Source organism: Bos javanicus, chromosome 3, assembly GCF_032452875.1.
Source record: "Bos javanicus breed banteng chromosome 3, ARS-OSU_banteng_1.0, whole genome shotgun sequence".
In the NCBI taxonomy this organism is placed as follows: domain Eukaryota; kingdom Metazoa; phylum Chordata; class Mammalia; order Artiodactyla; family Bovidae; genus Bos; species Bos javanicus.
This window is the reverse complement of record NC_083870.1, coordinates 14,854,798-14,878,498: the sequence shown is the minus strand read 5'-3', so window position 1 is coordinate 14,878,498 and position 23,701 is coordinate 14,854,798. Positions and strand designations below refer to the sequence as shown.

General features: G+C 54.2%; 3 protein-coding genes across 3 annotated transcripts; 2 read left to right on the top strand and 1 right to left on the bottom strand.

Annotated features, from left to right (window-relative positions):
• The first annotated feature begins 546 nt into the window (after window positions 1–546).
• LAMTOR2 (late endosomal/lysosomal adaptor, MAPK and MTOR activator 2) lies at window positions 547–3,689 on the top strand. Its single transcript, XM_061403845.1, has 4 exons — window positions 547–731; window positions 1,014–1,176; window positions 3,161–3,250; window positions 3,486–3,689. Exons 1-4 carry the CDS (start codon window positions 664–666, stop codon window positions 3,540–3,542), a joined length of 378 nt encoding a protein of 125 aa, XP_061259829.1. The 5' UTR covers window positions 547–663; the 3' UTR covers window positions 3,543–3,689.
• Window positions 3,690–4,792: 1,103 nt separating this feature from the next.
• RAB25 (RAB25, member RAS oncogene family) lies at window positions 4,793–11,920 on the top strand. Its single transcript, XM_061403827.1, has 5 exons — window positions 4,793–5,105; window positions 8,321–8,516; window positions 10,295–10,488; window positions 11,123–11,203; window positions 11,582–11,920. The coding sequence occupies exons 1-5, from the start codon at window positions 5,063–5,065 to the stop codon at window positions 11,707–11,709; spliced, it is 642 nt and encodes a 213-aa protein (XP_061259811.1). The 5' UTR covers window positions 4,793–5,062; the 3' UTR covers window positions 11,710–11,920.
• Window positions 11,921–12,754: 834 nt separating this feature from the next.
• On the bottom strand, window positions 12,755–22,818 carry MEX3A (mex-3 RNA binding family member A). The gene is made up of 2 exons (XM_061403590.1): window positions 21,886–22,818; window positions 12,755–18,296 (listed from the first exon to the last, which is right to left on the bottom strand). The coding sequence occupies exons 1-2, from the start codon at window positions 22,337–22,339 to the stop codon at window positions 17,188–17,190; spliced, it is 1,563 nt and encodes a 520-aa protein (XP_061259574.1). The 5' UTR covers window positions 22,340–22,818; the 3' UTR covers window positions 12,755–17,187.
• Window positions 22,819–23,701: the final 883 nt, after the last annotated feature.

The following is a 23,701-nucleotide window of genomic DNA, read 5'->3' as shown; positions in this document are numbered from 1 at the left end:
CCGGAAGCCCAAATCCTTTCCAGGCCTGAGACCTATCCCGACTTTGAGGTTGACTTTTCTTACTCCTGGATGTCCACCCAAAACCTCGTTTCTAGGACTGACTTTATTCCCCTGCGAGTAGTGGCTTGCACGAAGTCTACAAAGTACAGTTCCAGAGACCTGAATTTTGCCTGCGCGGCCTTTCTGAACCTTGCTTTCCTCAACAGTATCTCTTGCCTCATCTCACCAAACTGTATAATGTAGAAAACCGCTTTGAAAAGTAACCAAAGATGTGCCTGACAAATATAGGGATTTTACTTTCTTTTAATTACTGAATCGTTACTTGTCATGCGGATATGACTTTCCTCTGCCCGAGGGGATTAAATGTCCTTCCAATACTGCCACTGTCCTTTCACTCCCGCTCTTTCCCCGCATAACCGCGTGGTCGCACTGGAAAGGCGAACTATAGTTCCCAGGGTGCCTCGCGAAGCCGCGGAGAACTACAATTCCCAGCGTTCACCGCTGTGGGGCAGGATTGAGTCGGAACCACAAAGTCAGGCCCGGAAACTACAACTCCCAGGGCGTTCCGGAGCAGGGCAGCTGGACTACAGAAAGCGACTGGCGGAGGCCAGCAATTAGAAATTCTGGGTTCTGGGAGCAAAAACCGAGTTAGGAGCCTCAGGCATGCTGCGTCCCAAGGCTTTGACCCAGGTGCTAAGCCAGGCCAACACTGGAGGTGTTCAGAGCACCCTGTGAGTGCGGACCGAGAAGCCGGGTGGCGAGCACTGGCGTGGGGCAGCGCGCGACTCTCCGAGGGAGGGCTGGGGAAGGCTCTCTGGGAAGGGAGGAGGTGGCAGAGGGGGCAGCAACTAGGTGAATCTGACGGAGAGCCCCTCTTGAAAAGGAAACCGACGTGCTGGGTGCTCTGGGCACGTCCCAGGACACACTCAGTCCCAGTGGCGGGAATTGGGATGGGTACCGAGGAGTTTGACTCCCTCTTGAGCACGTTGATATCCCTCCTGATTCTTCACCAGGCTGCTGAATAACGAAGGATCTCTGTTGGCCTACTCCGGCTATGGGGATACAGACGCCCGGGTCACCGCGGCCATCGCCAGTAACATCTGGGCGGCCTACGACCGGAACGGAAACCAAGCGTTTAATGAAGACAATCTCAAATTCATCCTCATGGACTGCATGGTATGAAGAAGGGATCCATTCCTCTGACCCTAAGGGGATCCCAAAGGGCAACCTGGACCCCATCCTGGATGGTTGGAGGGCCAGGGACAGGATGTCTGGAAGATAGTACTAAGAGTTGGTCTGCAGCAGCATTTATGATAGGCAGGACCCTATGTATTGATGAGAAAGAAGTCCTGGAACCGAGGTCTGGCTGGGGTTTTGGTTTTAGCATTGGTGAAACTTTGGGTAAGTGATTTAACCTCTTTGAGTTTTCTGACCACACCTCCAAGGTGAAAACAATAATCTCCTCCACCACACCATGCACACAGGGTTCTTGTGATCAAAGGAGAGGGTGACTATAAACTGTAGAGCGATATGCAGACACAAAGTGTTGTCATCTGAGATTAACAGACCCAGAAGCGTGGCAGAGTCTCTAGACCCTGCCGTCCATTCACTTTACAGAGAAAGGTCATGAAGTCCAGAAAGGGGAAGTGGCCATTAGACTGTGAACTTCTTGGAAACAGAAACTGGCTCATACATCTTTGTATCTGTCTAGTCAACATATTTTTATGTCCCTGCAGTGTTCTCAGGGCTAGGGGAAAAGTACGAAACAGGGCAGACAAAAACTGCCACCCTAATGAAGCTTACAGTCTTACGTATGAACTTATTGTAAAATAAGTTCATGAATATGTTTTGTAACACATCTATGTAAGTTTAAAAAGTAGTGTATAGGTATTGAAAATGCTAGGGGAGGACTTCCCTGGTGATCCCATGGTTGGGACTCGGTGCTTTCACTGCAGGGGCCCCCGGGTTTGACCCCTGGTCAGGGAACAAAGATCCTGCAAGCCATGTGGCGTTACCAAAAAAATAAAATAATGTAAAAATTAGAAGAAAATGCTATCGAGAAAAAGCAAGGAAGTAAGATAGAGAGGATGTGTGTATCTGGGACAACGTCGCTGAAAACGTGATACCTCATCAAAGATCCATCTAAAGGAAGCTGGTAAGCCGTGTGGCTGTCTGGGTTAAGAACATTTCTGATAGAATAGTAAATGCAAATGCCCTGCAGCAGAATAATGCCTGGTCAGGGATAACAAGGTTGAAGTGGCTAGCGTAGCATGAGAATGGGAGAGGTTAGTAGGATGATGCCAGAGAGGCAGAGGGCACAACTCCTGGTTCCAAGCACATGGTGGATACTTAGTGAAATTTGCTGAACCAAACTGGAAAGGCCCCCCAAGAATGAATTCTCCTGGAAGGATTTCCACTGCAACTCAGCCACCTACCTCTTCCTCACTCCCTCCTTAATCAGTTCAGTTAAGGAGGGAGTTCAGAACCAGATGCCAGTTCAAATGATGAGTCGTAGGGTCCCTGGCCTAGAGCTGGTGCCATAAGGGCAATAGTTTTCAAATGTCTTGACCACAACCCAGCCATAAGAAATATATTTTCAGTCAGAGTCTAGTAAAACAAAAGTTTCATGAAATAGTACTTCCTTTGCGGTATGCAGTACACTTTATTTCTCTTTTAATGCTGATCAACCTTCTTAATTGATCTGGGGCTAGTTAGCCCTGGGGCAAACCTACAGTTTGAAAAATATTATGTTGGGAAACGAGGAGAACTCGTTTGGGTTGGGTTGTGTTCTCCCCTTACAGTGTCATTGGGGGTGAAACCATAATAACATCAACTATCTAGACAGCCCTTTTAGACACCGGACTCCTTCCTGTGTATTAGCAGCCTCACCAACTGGAGTGAGGTAGGGATTATAGAAAGAGAAACAAAGCTTCTAGGAGATGGAGTTTTCTCGGGTAACTTGGTTAGTAGGTGACTGTGCTGAGGCTAGAATGGGCTCAGGACTTCAGGTTCAGGGCTGTGGCTAAAGTCCCCCAGCGGAAGCTCCTGCCCTGCCTGAGGCATGAAAGGAAGATACAGGCCTTCTCAAGAGGAGCCCTTGGGGAAAGAAGGGGCAAAGGGTGCAAGCAGATATCACATCCCCTGATACCACCCCCACCAGGAGGGCCGTGTAGCCATCACAAGAGTGGCCAACCTGCTACTGTGCATGTATGCCAAGGAGACCGTTGGCTTCGGAATGCTCAAGGCCAAGGTGTGTATGTGCCCATTCCTGTATACCCCTGGGCTCAGCCTTCATGCTCCATCACTGTATCCACTCCCATCCCCACCATCTTCCCAGAGTCTTTCTCATGTCACCCAGTCAACATCTGGGGTGGGCTCACAGGCAGCAGCTAGGGGCTGGGGGCTCAGCGGTAGGAGTAGACCTGAATTTAAGATCCCTCAGGTGGCAGGCCTTGTGGGACTGGATTCTCCTCCCTTTCCCACAGGCCCAGGCCTTGGTGCAGTATTTGGAGGAGCCTCTCACCCAAGTAGCAGCATCATAATGGGCGTTGGTGGAACCTGGGATTCAGAAGAGTGAGATGACCATGTGGTGGGGCACGGCTCCCCGGGGAAACCTTCCTGGACTGTTGCAGGAGATTGGAGTGGGGGGACTTTGTTCTTCCCAAGAATAAACTTCAACTGCTGTCTCATGTCTTGGCTGTTTGCTTGGATGGGGGGAATCAGAGGAGAGAGGAAGGAGCAGGGATTGTGCATCATGCTCTTTGCATTCAGCTAGGATGCTTCCCACACCACTGAGACCCCCAACCACCACACGGTTTTTGGCAGAGGTGCCTAGGCTCCCTTGGCTGGTTCGGTGCTGTGACTTCACCAGGCCCCTGCCACTCAGAGAAGAATCTTACCCACCTGCTTGTCAAAACCTTGGGAGTGAGCCAAGAGGAACAAGGGGCTGGTGGGGGTCGTGTTGGATGAAGAGAGAACAGGCTGTGGGAGTTCAGTGTCCTTCAGTTCCAACTTTGGGGGGCCCCTTTTTTACTCTTGGGATTGGGAGTGTGCCCCCTAGTGGCCTACGAGGGCCACCCCTTCCCTCTTCTCTGGGCATTCACAAGCTTACGCAGACCCCTCTCCAGATCAGGAAGTCCTTTGCACACAGGAAGTATCTGCCCTGAAGCTTCAGGTCCTGGGGAAAGAGTAGAAACAATTAAGAAGTCCTGGCCCAACAGTGAGACCCGTCTCTGCACCTGGCTGTTTCTGCCCCAGCTCCCCCTAGTCCAGAGTCCTTAGAGCAAGGCTGGACCTTTCCCAGTGCTGTAGGAAGGGACTCATCCCAGGGAAGCTGGTAGGTTGCAAGTCCCAGCTCCACCCAGGTTGAGAAACTGCCCATCCCAGGTCCTAGGCTGTCAGGGAAGGGTAGAAGTTGCTGCATCCAAGATGCCCCTCCCCGAGCTCTGCCCTGCAGTGGGGTGACCCCAGCCCCTCCCCCCACAGCCCTTCCTCTGGTGCCCCCAGTTACCCCTCCTACTCGGTTCCAAGGAATAGCAGAAGGCTGTGTAGTTTCTTGCTCCCTGAAGGACTATTTCTCACTAGTGGGTGGGACTCCCCAGCCACAGGTCCCAGGAGCCTAGCAACACACATTTAGTCCTCAGCTGGCTCTCCGAAGGTCCTGTCCCTGTCCTAGCTGCCCCCATTGTCATTCCCTTGAGCCTGCTCACCTGCTTGCAAGAGCCCAGGCTGAGAGCAGAAACCCAACCTGTCTAACCTGTCTGACGTCATCATCTCTCCACCCACCTGGGCTCTAGGTCTCCAGCCGCTCACTCTTCCTGTTCTCAGCTTCCTTCCTCTCAGATTCCTTACAGCTCTGCACCTGCCAGAACTGAGCCTCCCTAGGCCCTGGCTAGCCTAAAGTCGGCCCTCGATCCCTCTCACTGCAGAAGTCTCTTTACTCTCAATGAGAGGAAGGACGGATCCAGGTGTCTTGAGAGCTGAGAGTTGAGGGCATTGAGCCAACGCGTAGACCCATCACCTCTGCCCTCGAAGATACTTGTGCCCTCCATGCGGAGCCAAGATGGGAAACAGAGCCGAGGAAGATTATAACTTTGTCTTCAAGGGTGAGTCGGGGGTCCATAAAGAAAGAAGAATACCTGAGAGAGACCCAGGAAGAGAACAGCAGAGCCAGAGGGCCCCTTCCTGTTTTTGAATCAATTAGCAGGGCCCCCCTCCCAGGGCTCATCATTCCTTCAGATCAGAAAGAAAGCTTAAGGAGTGGGGGGGGGGGGGCGGGGGGTCTGTTTACAGGAGCAAAAGTCCTGGAGCTGCCAGAATGCTCTGCGGAAGTAAATAATGTTGATCACTCCTTAACGGTGCAAGTCAGGCTCTTCTGCCCCACTCCTAAGGGAAGCCCCAGTCCTTCGGAAGAGTTAGCCACTGCAGCACAAGAGATGGAGGTGAGACTTCAGAGAGGATTCCCTCCTGAGAAGGAGGGACAAACAGACTTAAGAGGAAGAAAGTCACCTTTCCGGGCAGCTGTACAGCAAAGGAGAGATAGGAAGATCTCTACCATACAGGGCTGGAGGAAGACACAGGGAAGATATGAATCGGGACCAGGGTCTAATAGAATCTGGAGAACTCCCAGCACCATAGGCTCGTTGGTCTGTCCCTTGGCAGACCCCCTGGGCTCAAATACCAGGAACTGGGTTTAACTAGACTATCCCTGGAAGTTTGCATGTATCTTTCCTGCTCCTTTATCTCGCCCCTGTGTTTAGCCAGTCATGTGTTCCCTACCCCCACCTCCGCACCTCCTTCAGGGCAGGGTGGACTGGCAGCGCTAGGATTCCCTGTCCAGCCACTCCACCCTCCCAGCCTCAGCTCCACCCTCCCTTGGGCTGGGACTCTCAGGAGACCAGGGCTTGGGAAACCTGTACTCCCAGCATTTTTCCCAGGAAGGGAGACAAGGTAAGGGGTCACAGTAGACTGGGGCAATACCGAGTTCAGATCTCAGCCCCGCCACTTAGGAGTTATTGCAATTTAGGGTCACTAGAGGCAGACCCGGAGAAGTTTGGGGTGTGAGATGTTTGTTGTGGCTCAACAGCAGTGAAAGGAAGAGGAAGGACACAGGATTGGGCAGAGGGAGAAGTCACACTGCAAGGCAGGAACACAAAGCCTCGACCATGGGCGAGCAGCTCTGGGTTTCCCCTCTCTTTGCGCACTGGGTGTGGCAGCCCAGGGAGAGGCATGAGCCCAGGTGAGGCTGCCTCGATGTCAGAAGCAGATGCTGAAGGAGCAACAGCTGAAGGCTGGGTGCTGCCTGCACTCCCTGTGGCTGGGGGCAAGGCCTCCCTGGAAGGCTCATGTGGGCAGCACAGCTCACGTTTACCACACTGGCTGTGTTATCTTGTGTAAGTCATTGAACACCCACCCCCTGTAAACATGGGGTGATCCTAATAGAGGTACTTGCCTTGTAGCATTGTTGTGAGGATTAAATGAGTTCAGACGTTCAGGAGGGTACCGGGCATACTGGAGGGGGCTCAAAAAACGTTAACCATTAGTATCTCCATTTTTCAGAGGATAAGACACAGAACAAATAGTTTTCAAAAGGTTGCACAGTCAGTACTCAAAGCCCTGGCTCAGAGTCCACCTCGTGGGAGGGATGAGATGGGATGAGGTTCCCAATAGCAGAGACACACACACACACACACACTCATGTTCATAAATCCTCTTACCTACAAACATCCATACAGCTCCCAGCTCTTCCCTATCCTACACAAATAAGGAATTTTTGAAGTTGGAGTGAGCCTTTGTAGATTTAATAAACAGGGAAACTGGGACCCAGAAAAGATGAGCCACTTGTTCAGGGTCATATAGCTAGTCAGAGGGTGAGTGGGGACCAGCGCCCAGATTATGCAGTGTCCAGTCCTGGGGCACCAGCTGGCCTTTCCAGAACCACCCTGGGTAGCTCCGGGCCAGTGGATTATGGGTTATATTTAACATCAGCCCCCACATTTTAATGCCAGCCCCTAGCTCACTCACAGTGGGTAAGGCAGGGCCCTGGATCCTGCCCTTCAACCCAAAGGCTCTTCATGGCCCCTCTGGTGTATCCTTGTCCATGAAAACCTAAAGGTAAAAGCTCCAGCCTACCAACAACGAGTTTCCCAGGCGGCTCAGTGGGTAAAGAATCCACCTGCAATGTAGGAGACGCAGGAGACCCAGGTTCGGTTCGATCCCTGGGTCAGGAAGACCCCCTGGAGGAGGGCATGGCTACCCACTCTAGTATTCTTGCCTGGAGAATCCCATGGACAGAGGAGCCTGGCAAGGTACAGTCTCTGGGGTCACAAAGAGTCGAACACGACTGAGTGACTAACACTTTCACTTTTCACCACCAACAATAATGACAGTAACAGTTTTGCACACTCACTATATCCTGGGCAATATCTTGTTTACTTCTTGCAACAACTCACAGATAAAATTGTTATTCCCATTTTTTTCATCAGAAAGAGAATAATAAGTTGCTGAAGCCATGCATAACTGGCCCCACATCCAGTTCCATGGTCTGAAGCATGCAAGACTGCCCCTTCTTGGGGATAACGGGATCCTAATTTCTGCACACATACCCCCATACCTTTCCCCCGCCCACAGAAGTGTCAGCTGCCAACTTTGTCCTCACCCATATTGCTATTCTCCCCTCGCAAACACACACAAACTGCCCACTTCTCCTTCCAGCTTGTATACATAGAAACACACCCATGTTCTCAGATCCTCTCGCCCAGAAATGTGCACCCCCCCACACACAGACCCCCTACCCTCCCTGTTACCTCATAACCCTTGGACGCCACTATCCACAAACAGCCCATAGACATCACTCCCTCACCAAATTCTTGGGCTGATGTGTGCCGCTATGTTGCAACAGGCCAGGCCTAGAACCCTTGAAGCCCCTCAGCCTGTTTCAGACTCTCATCCCTTCTGCCCCAGGGTGGGTGCATCATGTAGAGTTGGAGACCCTTGTCTCTGCCAGGCTTCCTGTGGCGCTAGTGGTAAAGAACCCGCCTGCCAATGCAGGAGACTTAAGAGACGCAGGTTAGATCCCCAGATCGGGAAGATCCCCTGGAGGAGGACGCAGCAACCCACTCCAATATTCTTGCCTGGAGAATCCCATGGACAGAGGAGCCTGGCAGTCTACAGCCCATAGGGTGGCAAAGAGTGGGACGCAACTGAGCGTGCATGCATGGCTCTGCCAGGAGACCTGGCTCCCTCCTCAGTTTTCTGAGCTACTCGTCTTTTCTGATGGGCAGACCCTCTAAGTTCAGTCCTTATCTCTCCACTCCTTCAGTGGTGCTGATCGGCGAGTCAGGAGTGGGGAAGACCAACCTGCTGTCCCGATTCACTCGCAATGAGTTCAGCCACGACAGCCGCACCACCATCGGGGTTGAGTTCTCCACCCGCACTGTCATGCTGGGCACCGCCGCTATCAAGGCTCAGATCTGGGACACGGCTGGCCTGGAGCGGTACCGAGCCATCACGTCGGCGTGAGCCCCGGGCTGGGGGTGTACTGGGGTGCTGGGGTGCTGGGGAAGTCAGGGGGTACCATTGGAGGAGGAGTGGAGGAGGAGGAGGCAAGGAAACTCAGCAGGGAGTTCCCTGAATGGGACCGTGGGGCCACCATGGCTTGGGGGAGAAGACAGGAGTACTCTGAGCTACGAACAGTCTGAGACAGGAAGCAATGATACTGACTGCTGGAGCCAAAAACAGGAGTCATCACCACCACTTACTTGTCTTTACTATGTGCCAGGGAAGGTACAGGACACTTTACATTGGGCATTTTATGTAATCCTCCAAATACCACAGGAGTAAGGTGCTATCATTAATCCCTCTTTAGATAAGAAGTTTGTGTTTCAAGCAGGTGAAATTGGGGTGCAGCTGTGATGGGGACATATTCTAGGATCGAGAGCACCTCCCCCTCACTTCTGCAGTGCTTTGCACTTGGCAACCTTTACTATCTAACTGCAAGGTGAAAGGCTGGACCCCATAACCACACTTTACAAAACTCAGAGGACACAGAGGAACATAAGCCTCTTGATACTGGACACAGAGCGTCTACCAGTCAGTGTCAGGCCAAAGATGGTGTGTGTGTGTGGGGGGGTAGCACCTGCAAGGGGGCAGGAAGCAGGAGTTGGGGGTTTTGTGGCTTTGTTTATGCATATTCATCACTCTTGGACTGGTTACTTGACTCTTACAAGCCTCAGTACAAAGGGAATAATTATATACGAAGGCAATAGCACCCCACTCCAGTACTCTTGCCTGGAAAATCCCATGGACGGAGGAGCCTGGCAGGCTGCAGTCCATGGGGTCGCTAATAGTCAGATACGACTGAGCAACTTCACTTTCACTTTTCACTTTCCTGCATTGGAGAAGGAAATGGCAACCCACTCCAGTGTTCTTGCCTGGAGAATCCCAGGGACGGGGGAGCCTGGTGGGCTCCGTCTATGGGGTCGCACAGAGTCGGACACAACTGAAGTGACTTAGCAGCAGCAACAACAGTCTGGCTTCCTTTGGTGGCTTAGAGGGTAAAGCGTCTGCCTGTAATGCGGGAGACCCGGGTTCAACCCCTGAGTCGGGAAGATCCCCTGGAGAAGGAAATGGCAACCCACTCTTGCCTGGAAAATCCCATGGATGGAGGAGCCTTGGGAGGCTGCAGGAGGTGCTGATCGGCGAGTCAGGAGTGGGGAAGACCAACCTGCTGGGGTCACTAAGAGTTGAACACAACTGAGTGACTTCACTTTCACTTTCTTTCTTTCAGTCTGAAGAAGTGCTATCAAACTTCCAAGAGTGAGACTGGATACTTAGTAAGGGTGCCTCAGATGGTCAGGAAGATTCAGCTAGTTCTAGAAAGATGGCCATGAGAGAAAAGCACTGGGGGTCAAGGAGCTATGTGAGGGAGATTTGGGGTGTTGGGCATCCAAGAAGCTAGTTTGACCAGAGCCCTGGATACATCCGTGGATAGCTGTGGCTAACATCAGAACAAAGACCAGAGGCAGCAGAGGGGTTAGGAGGGAGGAGGGAGCCTGTGGTTTTGGAGAAGGGAGGTGAGTCTTCAGAGACTCCAAGACCAGTATCCTTGGAGGGCGTTCAGCATCAGACACGGGAGCTCTGGACTGCCCTGTGCGCTTTGGGTCTCTGGACTGTAATCTTCATATTTCCCTGTCTCTGGTGCTCATCTCTGGCTTTTGGCCTAAGAGTTCTGTTCTGAGGTTAGACTTGATGGCCCTGACCTTGCCTCTGTCCACCCCACTAACCCCCTACCCAGGTACTATCGTGGTGCTGTGGGGGCCCTCCTGGTGTTTGACCTAACTAAGCACCAGACTTATGCTGTGGTGGAGCGCTGGCTGAAGGAGCTCTACGACCACGCCGAGGCCACAATCGTCGTCATGCTCGTCGGTAACAAAAGTGACCTCAGCCAGTCCCGGGAGGTGCCCACTGAGGAAGCCCGCATGTTTGCTGGTGAGAGCCCACCACAACCCAGCCGGACCCCTCCGGCTGCTCTGCCAATGTAATCCCAGCCCTTGGTCCCCCTGTAGGGCTCTGGCCTGGACTTCCTCCCCAGGCTCCCCACTTCCATTCTGCCTGCCTCAGAATCTCCTAGACCTTCCCCTCAGTGACCCTGTGTCCCTCGTTATGTCCCACCCATTTGCCCTGTCTTTATGGGCAATTATTCATAGCTGGTTTTAAGGCAGCCCACATTGCCGTGCTCAGAGATCCTAAGTGTGGCAGATGGGCTTCCCTTGACTGTCTCCTGTCACACTTTCCCCAGGAGCTTTCTGGGGTTTAGAGGCAGCAGGATACAGGGATTAAGGGTGTAGGCTGTGGGGTCCCGTGGCCTAGCCCATGTCTCTTGGTGAGTGACTAGATGTGGGACACAAAGCAAGTTCTTTTTTCATTCTCTCTGTTTCTGGGCTACAGTTTCCTCTTCTAAAAGAGAGGAATAGTATTTAGACCTACCTTCCAGTTTGTCTGTAGGTTTAAATGAGCCACACATGCCAAGGGTTTAGCGCGTAACGAACGTACATGGTAAAACGTGAAGTGAATATGATTGTCTTGACCCTTCACAACTAACGGTGTGCTTCCTCTCTGTCAGAAAACAATGGGCTGCTCTTCTTGGAGACCTCGGCCCTGGATTCCACCAATGTCGAGCTGGCCTTTGAGACTGTCCTCAAAGGTAGAGCCCCTGCCTCCATTCGACAGGCACCGCCATCCCACCCCTGAGGCTTCTGCGGGCAGCGGGAGGAACGCAGACACCCAGCCCTCGCCCGCCCCAGCCGATTCCTCATCCCCTCTGTGGGCCCCCCCAGCCTCCTCAGAGCCTCCCTCATACACCCCCACCCCTGGAGCTTAGGGAAAGAACCAGAAGGCCACACTCCCAGGGACCTGATTCTTAGTCCCGCTCCACCCACGTAAGTCGACGGGACCCAGGTGCCCAAACTCCTCTTCCTTCCAGCAAAACCCCCAGTGTTCAGAAAGGGGCACGCAGAGTGTGTATGGGGAGGGTGGGCTTCTAATCTTCATCTGCCCTGATCACTGCCCTCTGCCCTCACAGAGATCTTCGCCAAGGTGTCCAAGCAGAGGCAGAACAACGCCCGGACCAATGCCGTCACCCTGGGCAGTGGCCCGGCTGGGCAGGAGCTGGGTCCTGGGGAGAAGAGGGCCTGTTGCATCAGCCTCTGACCTGCCCCCACTGTGTTCCGGTGCCCCCCAGCCCTGCCCAGCTCCAGGAGCTTTCTCTGCCCTGTTGGTCCAGATGTCAGAGGGGCCAGTCCCTGTCCACAACCCTGCAGAGCTCTAAGGTCTTCATGTGCCCCTCCCTGCCCCCAGATCTCTATTATCGGTCCCCCTCTTACAGACTACGGCCCTCCAATAAAGCTGTGTTTTATATCAAGCCTGACCATCCTGCTGCCTCCTCTTCATCTCTGGGCCCTCCTCTGAGTCCTTGTTCCCCTTTCCCTCCCCTCATCCCCACCACCGTATCCACTGCCCCCCAGGGCCAGCTGTCTCTGGAGTCTTGTGGTCTGGGGACAGTGCCAAGGGGGTGGGAGGTGCCCGCCCTTCCCTCTGCCAACCCCCAGGGCAGGTGGAAGAGGGAGCACAGCATGGCAGAGAGGGGGTATCTGGAAGGAGAGACAAAGGAAACCATCAGCGGGTACCATCTGGTGCCCTGGGCCCTGGTGCCAAGAGCTGAGGTCACTCCAATGCCAGGGGTGAGGGGAGGAGGCAGGGGGGATGTTTAAGAAAAGGGGAGTCAGGGCCAGCCCAGGCTGTGTGTGCTGGGGAAGGGATTTTAAGCCTGGGAGGTGGAAGGCCTAAGTCTTCCATCCAGGTTTCTGCTTGACCCTGAAGAGAAGATGTGGGGTGTAGGGATGGATTGAATCTGGTGCAAATTGATGGGAGGGTCGAGCTCTCAGCTCAGCCCTTTCTCCATCAAGTCCGGAAGCTGGCTTTCCAGGCAAGGTCTAGGTGGCCCTGCCTCGCCTTCCCCTGTTCTGCAAGGCAAGGTCGAATGAGGTCTCCTGGTGCCCCAAGGAATAGAAGGAGGTAAATGGAGAGAAAAGAGGGGTTGAGTACTTAGAGACCCAAGTAGGGAGCTGTGGAGAGCAAACAGATAGGAGCCACCCACTTCATGCAAGGTAAGCAAGGTCACCCAGAATGACACCAGACAAAACCCCACTCACCCTAAGGTGGTTCTGACCAACAAGCCAAGAAAGAAGCCTGAGCCTTACGTAATAATACTTTTAATAAAATTAAGTTCTTAATAGCACATTTAATACATTAACCCTCCCCCTTCTTGGTTTCTCTGCATTTTGTGCAACATCACTTTGACTTGATTATTCATGGGTCCGTTTTGTTTCCCGCCTTTATTTTGCTTTTGAAATGGTTTTCCTGGTGGATTTGTAACGTGTCTTCACTAGATGCCTCAAATTAAGTCTGACCACAATCCTACTCTACTTTCTACAGTGGAGAGACCATTCCCCTGCCCCAGGGCTGTCTCCCCCCACCCACCCTACCCCACCCGCACCCTCGAGCAGGGAAGAGGAAGCCCTCCCCACCCCAGACGCTACCTTCCCAAACTAGCGGGGTTCCTAGGACAAAAAGAGCAGGGGAAAAGTCTGTCCCTGGGTGGGGTGAGAAGAGTAAATTGGGGAGGAGATATGTTTGGGGTCTAGGGCCAGGGAGGGGCATGACAGAGTCATTAGTGTCATGGAACTTCTTGCCAAGAGTCAAGAGGCCTCTACACCCCCTTGGACAGGAGTGAGGGTGGGGGGACCAACTGATTACAAGCTGGGGTTGGTAGAAGGCAAGTGCACAAGCAAAAGCCAAGCTCCCCAACTTTCTATGGGGAGGGTCAGGGTACAGCAGATGACCTCTACCTGAACTCTTACAGATGGCAGTGAACTAGAACAGATGGTTAGGGTTGAGGGCCACCTAAAGTCCCTGCTGCACCCCCTGACTTTGTACCCTTGGGGGCCAGTTCTCCCAGGCCTTCAAGGACAGCGTCTCCATTCCACCCCAGTGGGTGGCAAGTCCTTGGTATCTAAGAGATAATAAAGCACTTCTGCAAATTTGTAAAGCACAGTGCAGCTTTAAAGGAGACTGATTGTTGAGATCATTCTTTCACCTGCTGCCATGGAGGTCAGAAGCTAAGCAGTAGGGAAAAGAATGGGGGACAGATACCCTCCAGTCCCCTTGAAGCTCTGGGAGAGAAAGAAGCGTGTGCATGTGTGTCTGTTGGTGGAATGACCTACCAGGCTCTTGAATTAATCAGAGGTAGAATGGATTGCAGTTATACTTCAGGAAGGACTTCCTCAGTTAGGCCTGGGAGAAGTTGTCTCTGGAGGGTTGAAGCTGGGCAATCTTCCCCCTCTCAGAGAGCCCCAAGAGGACATGTTTGGAGTAAGGGCTGCCCAAAGACAGGGAGCCAACCATGTTCTCCCACCTCAGCTGTCCCTAACCCAGCCCACCTCTGGTTGAAATGATCAGTGTTCATGCTTTCAAAGACCCTGGGAACTGAGCCCCTCATCTATTTGTCCTATAATTTAAAAATCCAAGGATTCTTAGAATCAACCCCAGCAGACTGGAAGGAAGCTCCCAACCATAACTAGCAACCTGCTCCACCCTGATATCTGAAGATGGGGGGGGGGGGGGGGCTCAGGGTGGACTCAGCCACTTCCCTCCTCTATTTTCCTTTTCATTATGACTTTTATACATTCTACTGGACCCAGGGGCCCTCAATGCTACTAAACTTTAAGCTATCTGAATATCGTCTACTAAGTAACTAGTAATTCTTTCTCTTTGTCTCTAGGATTATATGAAATAAATTTGAATTATTATTATTATTAATTATTATTATTTTGTAGTATTCTTTTCTTTTAAACCCCTCGGTTTTTCTTCTCTCTCTCATTTTTGGTTAAAAAAAAAAAACAAAAAAAAAACTATTTCTCTTAAATCTCACACCTCTCTGAGGGTTCCCATAGGCCTGCTAGGCCTCAGTTCTGGACTTCCCCACCTTACTTGCCCCTGGGACCGGACAGGGGAAGGGGCGGGGGGGACACCCCAGGATCCTCAGTCCTACTGCTTCTTCCTTTCTCCTTAATCCCTTTCTTTGTTTGGCTCTGCCGGCTCCCCCAAAGGGGAGGGGGAGAGGGAGGGGGAGCCTTGGGGGTGAAATCCAATCTACCTGCAGGGCCCCAGAGGGACCAGGTTCCCCTAGCCCGTCTCCACGAGCCATCCCAGGATGCTCCCCCGGAAAAGCAAACGACATTCCTCCCCAAAAAAATGTGGGGGAAAAAAGGAACGTAAACCAGAACATATATTAAAAACACTTTTTTAAGATTTAACTCTGAATACAAATGTATTTTTTTTTCTTCTTCTCTCCCTACATATATTCTAAACCTTCTAAAGTTTTTTTATTTTTTTAAGGATCACTTTATCATAAAATAAAATATCCTTTTCATATAATAAATTACCTAATAAAAAGTCTTTTTTTTTTTCATATTAGCCCAGGTTCTTTGCTACATTTATACGGTAATAAATGCCTTTATTAAAATAGAATATTAAATTATAAAGAACTGCTTTTTTTTTTTTCTATTTTTGTTTTCTCTCCTCTGTGTTGGTTGCCTATCTCGCTCCCTCTCATGCTCTCTTTCTCTCCTCTATTTTGTCTCTCACTATGTGTTTTGTGTTGGTTTCTAGGTTTGGCTCAATTAGTAAGAGTGGGATTGAATTTTCTGAGCCCCCTAGTGTAACAGTCTTCCGCCTTTGTGGGTAGAGTGGAGAGGGGGAGGGGATCGACAGACAGACATCCCATCTTCCCACCCCCCTCCCCACCCCCCCTCGGCGCCCGAGGGGTGCCCATTGGTTTGGTTTGGTTTCTATTGTACAGACATCTCAGGATGGCTCACATTGGCGGGAAGGAGGGAAGTTGTCACAGGCCAGTTTTCCTGGCTGTGACCTCCTTCCGCTCCCCTCCCTGGCTGGTGGTCTGGAGGGGAAGGCTGAGGAGAGGTGAGTTAATTCACAACAGGAGGAAGGAGAGGAGGAAATCCCCTCTGTGCCCCCATCCCTGCACCCCCTCTCCATCCAGGAAGAATGGGACTCCCGAGCCTCAAGGCTCAGAGATCACTTAGAACAGTCCCACCCTACTATATACAAGAATCTCCTAGGACCCCCGGGGACTCCCATCCCCCATCCCCTCCTAGCCCGGCCAGCGGAACCAGGAGGGTGGGAGGCTGGTGATTGCCCCAGGTGAGCAGTAGGGAAGCAGCAAAGGGGGTGCAAGGCCTGTAATAATACATGATTCTTAGAACAGGCCCGGCTGCACCCCAGTCCTGCTTGGCTCTGGAGTGACCCCTCTCTGAAGACAAGGTCTCTCCTCAATGAGTGAGACAGAGACTTCATGATTAATTTGTTAACAGGGGTTCAGGTGAGGTCCAGAGAGGGGCGCAGGGAATGGGGCACTGCAAGGGAGGAGGAACCCTGCCTCCCTCCAGCAGCATCTCCTACTGCCTCTTTCCTGCTCCCCAAGAGCAGACACACTACCCTGGCTCTCCCCATCCCACCACCAGAAAACCCAGCCCCCAAACTGCTCCCTACATGTAATGCCCAAAGATGATAAGGGTGGAGGTTTGACCCTTTATGTACCCCAGTATTAGTCCTCTCTTCAAATATTCACTGAGAACAGGAATACATTCTATCAAGAATTTGAGGTGTTTCTTTGGAGGAGAAAAGTGGGCCTCCGAATGACAAAGAGGAATTGAGGGGACCATCAAAATGTCTTTTCCCTCTGCCTCTCCCCAGGGGATAGTGTCCCCCAAAGCTGAGCTGGATGGAGCAGAAGGAGAGGCGAGAAGGAAAGAAAAAAAAGACAGGCAGGGCTGGTTGTGACAGCCGGCAAGGGGAAGCAGAGAGAAGAGCTGGAGGACAGAGCTAAGGAGAGAGGAAAACCCAAAGGGAAGGATGACGGGGAGGAGAGTGTGTAGGGAAAGCAGAGGAGCACCCCTCTCCAGATTCCTCTAGCCCAGCTTTGTGGGGAGGGACGAGTTCTGAGCCCTTTTATTGATTGACATACTTCCTCCCCTTCCCCCTCAGAAAATCCATTCAGACTTCTGAAAGGGCCCCAACCCCCTCATACTGCTGGAAGCCCAGAACAAATCCTCAAACAGAATACAAGGTGGTGGAGGGTCTAAAGGGTCGTGGTTGGAGGTCAGAGGTCAGGACCAGAGGCTTGGGGATTGTTGGAGCACCTCTAGATACAGATGGTAACTCTCCCTCTCCCGTTCCCCATCCCCTCCCTAGAGGAAGGGGTAGTGTGAGTTGGGCGGGCAGGGAGTCAGGATGCCTTAGCGGCCACCTCTGGCAAAACAAAAGTTTTTTAGCTGCTTCCGGATTGAAGGGTGTGTTGAGGTATCAGAGTTGTAACTCTAGTAAAATTTCCGGCCTGGCCCCCCTCCCAACCTTTCCAGGATAGGGGGACCAGAGGCTCTCAAAGTGGCCCCGCCCTCCAGCCACCATCGCCTCCCCTCCCCGCCCCCCCAGCAAGCGAGTATCTAAGCACCTTGCCCCTCAAACCACTGATTTGCAAAAGGCCCCAGTGGAAAACAGCTCCAGGAAGGGCCCCTGGGGAGCGGCCCCAGGAGGCCAGGGGCCAGGAGCTTAGGAAAATATTCGGATGGCTTGCGTGGCTGTGATGTGGCAGACGGGACACTCCGGGTCCGTCCTCTCACAGATGCGTACTGCACACTCCATGCAGAACAGGTTGTGTCCGCAGGGCACCAGTGCGGCAGTCACCTCACTCTCGAAGCACACCATGCAATCCCGCCCGCCGCCGGGGCTCCGCAGGCCGCCCCCCCCAAGTTTAGAGAAGCCCTGGAGCGGCTCTCCCGGCGGGCGTCTCGGGAGTCCAGCCAGCTCGGGACCCGCGGAGGCAGCAGGAGAGCGATGCGCTCCCGGGGGCCCAGCGCGGGCCTTGGCGGAAGAGGAGGAGGAGGAAGAGGCGGAAGAGAAGAGCACCGAGGTGGGCGTGGCGTTCTCCTGGCCCGCCCAGAGCGGGGGGCTAGTCTCCGCCACTCCGTAGTACACGTCCTGCTTGCCCACGCCATAGCCAGGAAACAGGTACCCGCCATAGCCAAAGTCCCCTCCCTGCTCGCCGAGGCGCGGGGCCTCAAAGCCAGAGTCCACTCCGCACTCGCCGATGCAGCCCAGGCTGTTCTGCCGGAAGGTGGAGAGGGGCTTGCAGCCGGAAGGGTGCACCCGCCAGGCCTCCGAGTAGCGGCTATCCAGCGCGGCGTCGGGGCTCCCCGCCAGGAAGTCGTTTTCATTGTTGTACTCGAGGATCTTGCCTGTGCGGACCGCGATGTGCGTTTCGATCTCCTCGCGCGCACGCTCCACGTTCCCCGGGGCACCGGTGATCTCGAACACCGGGTCGCGGTCCCGGCTTGGCGTGATAATGTACGTGTTGGTCTGCTGCTGGATGCGTTTGATGGTTGCCCCCTTGGGGCCCACCACCAGTCCCACCACGCGATAGGGCACCCGCACACGAATGGTCACTTGGCCGGGCAGAGCAGGCGCCACTCCAAAGGCGGCGCCCGACTTGTTGCGCGAGGCGCGGATCATGGAGAAGTGCTCGGCCGCTGAGATGATTTCCCGGCGGGCTGTGGCCACGTCCTCCCGCCGCCCAGTCACCATGAACACTGGCTCCTCGCCTCGCACGGGCGTCTTGATGTAGGTGTTGGTCTTGGCCCTCAGAGCCTTAATCTTGCAGCCTGGGATAGGGAAGGGAAGAGAGAAATAAACTCACAAGGCAAGAAGGTTTGTGCTGGAACCAACAAGCTCCTGCTCCTACTCCGATACCCAGCCCACCAGGAACCTCTATCTACCCTTAGGAAACCCTCCCCCCTACTCTAACCAGAACAATTCACTTACTGTATCTTAAATCTATCCAGTGTATCTATCAGCCACAGATTGCAAAATGTTGCAACTTTCCCTTGAATTCCATGTAGGACCTCCAAATTTATGCACCCTTTGAAATCCTGAAATAATCACTGACCTTCCCAGACAAGCTGCTAATCTACTCACTAACTCCTCGACAACCATTAGCTGTTTTCCCCAATTTCTCTACTGATTTCTGGCTACTCACAAACTTCCAAATCGCTCAATCACCCACCCTGCCCTGCAACTGAGATCTCCAGTCTGTCACTGACCCTGATCTTGCCTCAGAAGCCTACAGTCTACTCCTCACTTGATCTCCATGCATTAAAAGTGTCTTCCAGTCTACACTGGGACGACTGACCCGCATCTGCTCCCATGCCTTCCACCCATTAGTGTCTCTCAGCCGGTCCCAAATTCACAGCAAGTTTTCAGCAACTCATGGAGTGTGGGAGGTCGGGAAGGGTCTGAGAATCAGTTTTAGGAAGGAAAGGAGGATAATGACGTGTGAGGGACGCAGTGCCTGACCTCATGGACACTCCTGCCACCCTGTCCCCTGGGGCAGGAGAGCCAAGATGGGCTGCGGGCTGAGTAGGGTGGGGGGAGAAGGTGTTCTCGACCCATACTCCTGCTTTGAAGAAGGAGTGGGTAAAAGCTGAGAGGCTGGGGAGAGAGGCAGGAAGAGAAAGGAGAATGGCCCAGACAAAGAGAGACAAAGAGGGAGAAGGGGAAAGAGAAAAGTGAGGGAAGCTGGGATGGCCAGACTGCAGTCTAAAGGTGGCAGACCTTGACGGCTGACTGGACAAACCTCTCTCCTCCTTTTCCAATTCCCTATCCCTGCCCCTGTCTTCACACAGAACCTCTGAGACTCACATGTTTTCTCAAAGCACACATGCTACATGTGTGTGTGTACATGCATAGACACAGACATGGACCTAGAAGCCACTATGCAGCTTGCCTTTATCTAAATGTTATTTCTGGTGCAAGTCTAAAGCACACTTTCACATACCCCTCTCCCCCATACACATGGATTCCCAGTGTTTCATCCTTTCATCCAGCCCACTCTTCTATCCCCATCATTCCCAGGACACATGCAGCACATTCCTATACACCCCTGCCCACAACTTTTGCCCCCATTCACATGTAAACATTCATACCCGTCTCCATATACACACTTACAGTTCCCTTTCTCACTCCCCAACCAATGTCAGTGGTCCTAGTTTTCTGACTCTGCCTAACCCTCCAACCATAGGCCTGAGGTGAGCTCATCTTTTTTTCCCTCTCCTTCCTCCACTCCAGATGGCTTCTTCTCCAAACCTACCAGATTGGCATGTGGGAGGAGAGAGTGGGTTGGGGGCAGCTCTCCTCACCTTCAAGAGACCTTAGGAAGGAGAATTTGCTCCTCCCTTTTTGTCTTCAGACCTCTTGGCAGTTGAGAAGTCCTACCTGTTGTCAAGCCCACATCTTTGCTGCTTTAATGTCAGTAAATGATTGTTCTGTTTGGGAGGCATGGGGGGCGGGGGAAGGAACAGTGAAGAGCCTTCTACAACTTCTAAATGTATGGCATCTGATAGGCACCTGGGTTCTGGCTCTAAGTTTTGGGCCCCTAAACTTACATGAGAGCTGTTATAGGTGTCTTTGGGGACTGGAATTGGGGTGAGGAGAACAGGCCAGGTATAAAAGTAAGGAGAAAAGCTAGAGGCCTATAGATGCAGAACTGGTAGCGGATCTCGTCCTGCGTTTCCCAACCCCGAAGAAACATCTCTTGAAGGGAAGACCCACTTGGCTTCACCTTCCTAGAGGTCAAATAGAGCACCACTGACGCCACAGCAGGAGAAGGGAGGTTAGACAAGAGAAAGGACTTCCATTCCCTTAAGGAGTGAGGGGGAGGCTTGTCTTCTCTGAATAGGAGAAATCCCCCTACTTTTATGAGAGACAGGCCCATCTGATGCGGAGGCAGAAGAGGAAAGAATGACTCCATGAAATTCCGGGGCCTCCCAAGACCACCCCCGCACCCAAGAAAAGATAACAGTGTCCCCACCCAATTCCAGGGCTCTGGGTCCTTAGTTTCTGACAACAAGAGGAAATCCAACTTTTAAAACCAGAAATCTCAAGAGATGGGGTGCCCCAGGGGGATGAGGGCTACGCCGGGGAGTGGCATCTTTCCCTCCTCCATTCTGGATCTCCCAGCAAAATCCCCCCAACCCCCCACACTTCGGGTAGATGAGGTGTGATGTGGAGTAGGGGCTCCCCGACTTGCCTCCCCTCTTCCCCAGCCAGCAGCCGGCCTCCTCCTTCACTCCCAGCCGGAATGCAGCTCCTCTATTGTTCCCCACTGTGGGACAGCTCCTCCCCTGCTCCTCCCCCACCCCACACCTCCCCAGTCCAGCCCCCTTGCAATTTCCAAATCCCGCCCCCCCCCCACTCCCCTTTGGGAAACTGGGAGAGGGAAGGGTCCCCAGGATCCCGTCTGCTCAATCTGGACCCTTACCAACATTCCCACCCCCACCCGCCCAGGGATGCTGGAGCAGAGGAGGGTGTGGTATCAGACACTCTACATTGGATTAATTCTGTACCCACCCCCCACCCCAACAACACACCCAGACCCATGCCCTCCAGCAAATCTCCAGGTGATGGTTCCTCACCCCTCAGCACGCCCCTTCCCACCCTGTCCTACTCTCTCACTACCAGAGACCCTTCTCCAGGCCTCTGGCCCCTTGCCGTGGCCAGCCCAGAACAAAAGCCTGAGAGGGAGGAGAAGAGGTCCACACCGGGACGTGGCACTTCGTTGGAGGCACCCCTTCCAAAATCCCATAGACCATCCAACTTTAGTGTGCGGGTGACCACAGGACTCCCTCCTCCCAGCAGCCCCCCTATCCCACCTCACCCCCAGGCTGGGACCCTCCCATGAGCCACACCCCCTTCCATTCCTACACTCAGCCCAACAAAGAGACAGATACTCAGTCTGCCTTCCTGGGCCAGGTCTCCCCCAAAGTCTGTAACTCCAGGTGGCTGGGGGTCCCAGGGGTGCCCCCTCCCCAAACCACTAGTAGATGCCGTAGTTGGGGCTCCTGAGTAACTCTTTTGCACATTCGGCCAGTTTTTCTGGCTACGAGTGGACACCCCCTCCGGACAGCCTCCCCGGATTGGAAAACCGATCCCCCTCCCTTTTCCCTCTCTCCGAGAGAGGATATTTCTTTGTCTAAGGGCAGAGCCCTAGGGAAGGAAGGATCTGGAGGACAGTTCCAACTAGGGGGGTAGCAGGGAACTTTGAGGCACTTCGAAATCAGGGTAGGGGGCGGGTCCCCCTTTGTGGGGAAGGGACTGAGCCAGAGGCGGGCAAGGAGGGAGGAAGTGAACTTTCCGTGCTAGGGATGGGGTGCCCCCCAACTCCAGTCCCTCTCCGCGGTCCCGGCGCCCGCTTACCTTGCCTGCCCACGATCTCTGCCACGTGCTCGGAGGTGGGCACTGGTACACACTCGGTGGTGTTGCTGCTGCCCTTCAGGCGCAGCTCGGCCTCTTTGTAGAGAGCGCAGAGCTTGGCGTCGCTGGCCCCTTTGGGGGCGGTGGGGGGCTGGGGCGTCTGCGCCGCGGGGGCCGCCGTCGGGGCGGCCGGGGGCGCCGCGGGCGGCGGCGGCGGGGCCGGCTGCGGGGGGGCGGCCGGCTGCGCGGGGGCGCCGCCCCCCCCACCTCCCCCGTCCTCGCCCGCCGTGGGGGCGGGGGGCTCCCCCAAACCCAGGAGGCAGAGTTGATCGAGAGCCAGCTGAAGGGCGCGCTCGTCTTCCAGCAGCCCTCGGTCCTTAGCGCTTCCCCCGAAACATCCTAGTTCTCCAAAGCCCCCATTTCTTTCCATTATTCCAGATACCACTAGACTAGGCATGGCGAAACAAAAGCTGGGGGAGAGAGAGAGAGGGAGAGAGAGAGGTGGTGGAAGGGAAAAGGGGAGAGAGGAGGGGAGGGGAGAGGAGAGGAGGGGGGTGTGTGGGGAGGGGGGAACAAAGAACTGGGGAGGGGGGAAGAAAGCGAGATAGAAAGATAGACCCTCCCTCTAAGCCCCCCTCCCCAAACACCCTGTAACCCGACTCCCCTCGCCCCAGCCCCCGGGGTGGGGGTGGGGGGATAGAGAAGCAAAACCGAGAAAGCAGATCTCCTCTCCTCTCCGGGGGTGACGGGGGGGCGGGGGGCTGCGGGATCTCTGCCCCCACCCCTCCCGCCTCGGTCCCGGGAGTCTCTAGACCCCACCGTCCAGACGCCCCCCTTAGGCTCCCGCACCGAGCCCCAGTCCAGGAGCGGCGCTCAGTGGCCCCCAATAGAGCCCAGCCCCTTCCAGCGCTCAAACTCTTTTGTTTTAAATGAACTGGATGGAGCAGCATGGAACTGACGGGAGGGGGGCGCGCCGGGGGCGCCCGGGGCATGCCGGGAGTTGTAGTTTCCCGCCCTCGGGGGCGCGGGGACGAATTCCTTGACCCGAGGAAGATAGGGATGCGCCTTCGGTCTTTACCCGCTGCTGGGAGGCGAAGCTGGGGGTGGGAAGGCAGTCGAGGTCCCTCATTTTTAAAGAGGAAAGGAGTCAGTGTACAGAAACGGAACGGGTTGAAAACAGGCTAATGGAGTGTGCCCCCCTCCCAAAACGGGCTCCTTCGCGATCCCGGCCAGTCTTAGGTCCCTCTTTCTTATGGTAATGAGGCGGGGGGAAGAGGGCGGGGAGCTGTCCCGGCTGGGTCACTGCGGCTTTCTCTCGCTTTCTCTCCCCTCTTCCCCCTCCCTGCCGCGCTCCCTCTCCGCTCTCCGCTCCCCCCTCCCGTTCTCCCAGAGTCGATCCCGGCTCCGGGCCGCGGGCAGAGGTTCTCCGCAGAGCAGACAAAGCCCGCAGAGGCGATGCGTGGAGAACACGGCTCTGCGCGCTGGGGGGTGGGGGTGGGGGGCCGGGATGGGGTGCCGGGTTGGAGGGTGGGACCCCCTGGCAAAAGACGGGGTCCCCTCTTCCCCAAGCGGCAAGCCATCCCCCTTCCTCCCTTCCCTCCCCCCAGTCTCGGAGATCAGAGAAGCACCGACTGGGAGGTGAGTTAGTTAACATCCTTCTGATCAGTGGAGGGGAGCTGGGAGGGCTGTGGAGAAATGAGGTGAGGAGGATGAAGGGGTGGAGAGAAGTAGGGGACCGAGAGCGGAGAGGCAAGGCAAGTCTTAAAGGCATGATAGGAGTTAACAGTTTCGGGTGAGAGCCACACGAGCTTTGGGTGCG

Coding starts and splice junctions, on each gene's coding strand:
- MEX3A (XM_061403590.1), bottom strand. CDS start 22,339: ATGCCTAGTCTAGTGGTATCTGGAATAATGGAAAGAAATGGGGGCTTT. Junction 18,297..21,885: donor AGAGATCGTGGGCAGGCAAG/GTAAGCGGGCGC, acceptor TCCCTATCCCAG/GCTGCAAGATTAAGGCTCTG.
- RAB25 (XM_061403827.1), top strand. CDS start 5,063: ATGGGAAACAGAGCCGAGGAAGATTATAACTTTGTCTTCAAGG. Junction 5,106..8,320: donor TTATAACTTTGTCTTCAAGG/GTGAGTCGGGGG, acceptor CCACTCCTTCAG/TGGTGCTGATCGGCGAGTCA. Junction 10,489..11,122: donor GGAAGCCCGCATGTTTGCTG/GTGAGAGCCCAC, acceptor CCTCTCTGTCAG/AAAACAATGGGCTGCTCTTC.
- LAMTOR2 (XM_061403845.1), top strand. CDS start 664: ATGCTGCGTCCCAAGGCTTTGACCCAGGTGCTAAGCCAGGCCAACACT. Junction 732..1,013: donor GGAGGTGTTCAGAGCACCCT/GTGAGTGCGGAC, acceptor ATTCTTCACCAG/GCTGCTGAATAACGAAGGAT. Junction 1,177..3,160: donor TCATCCTCATGGACTGCATG/GTATGAAGAAGG, acceptor CACCCCCACCAG/GAGGGCCGTGTAGCCATCAC.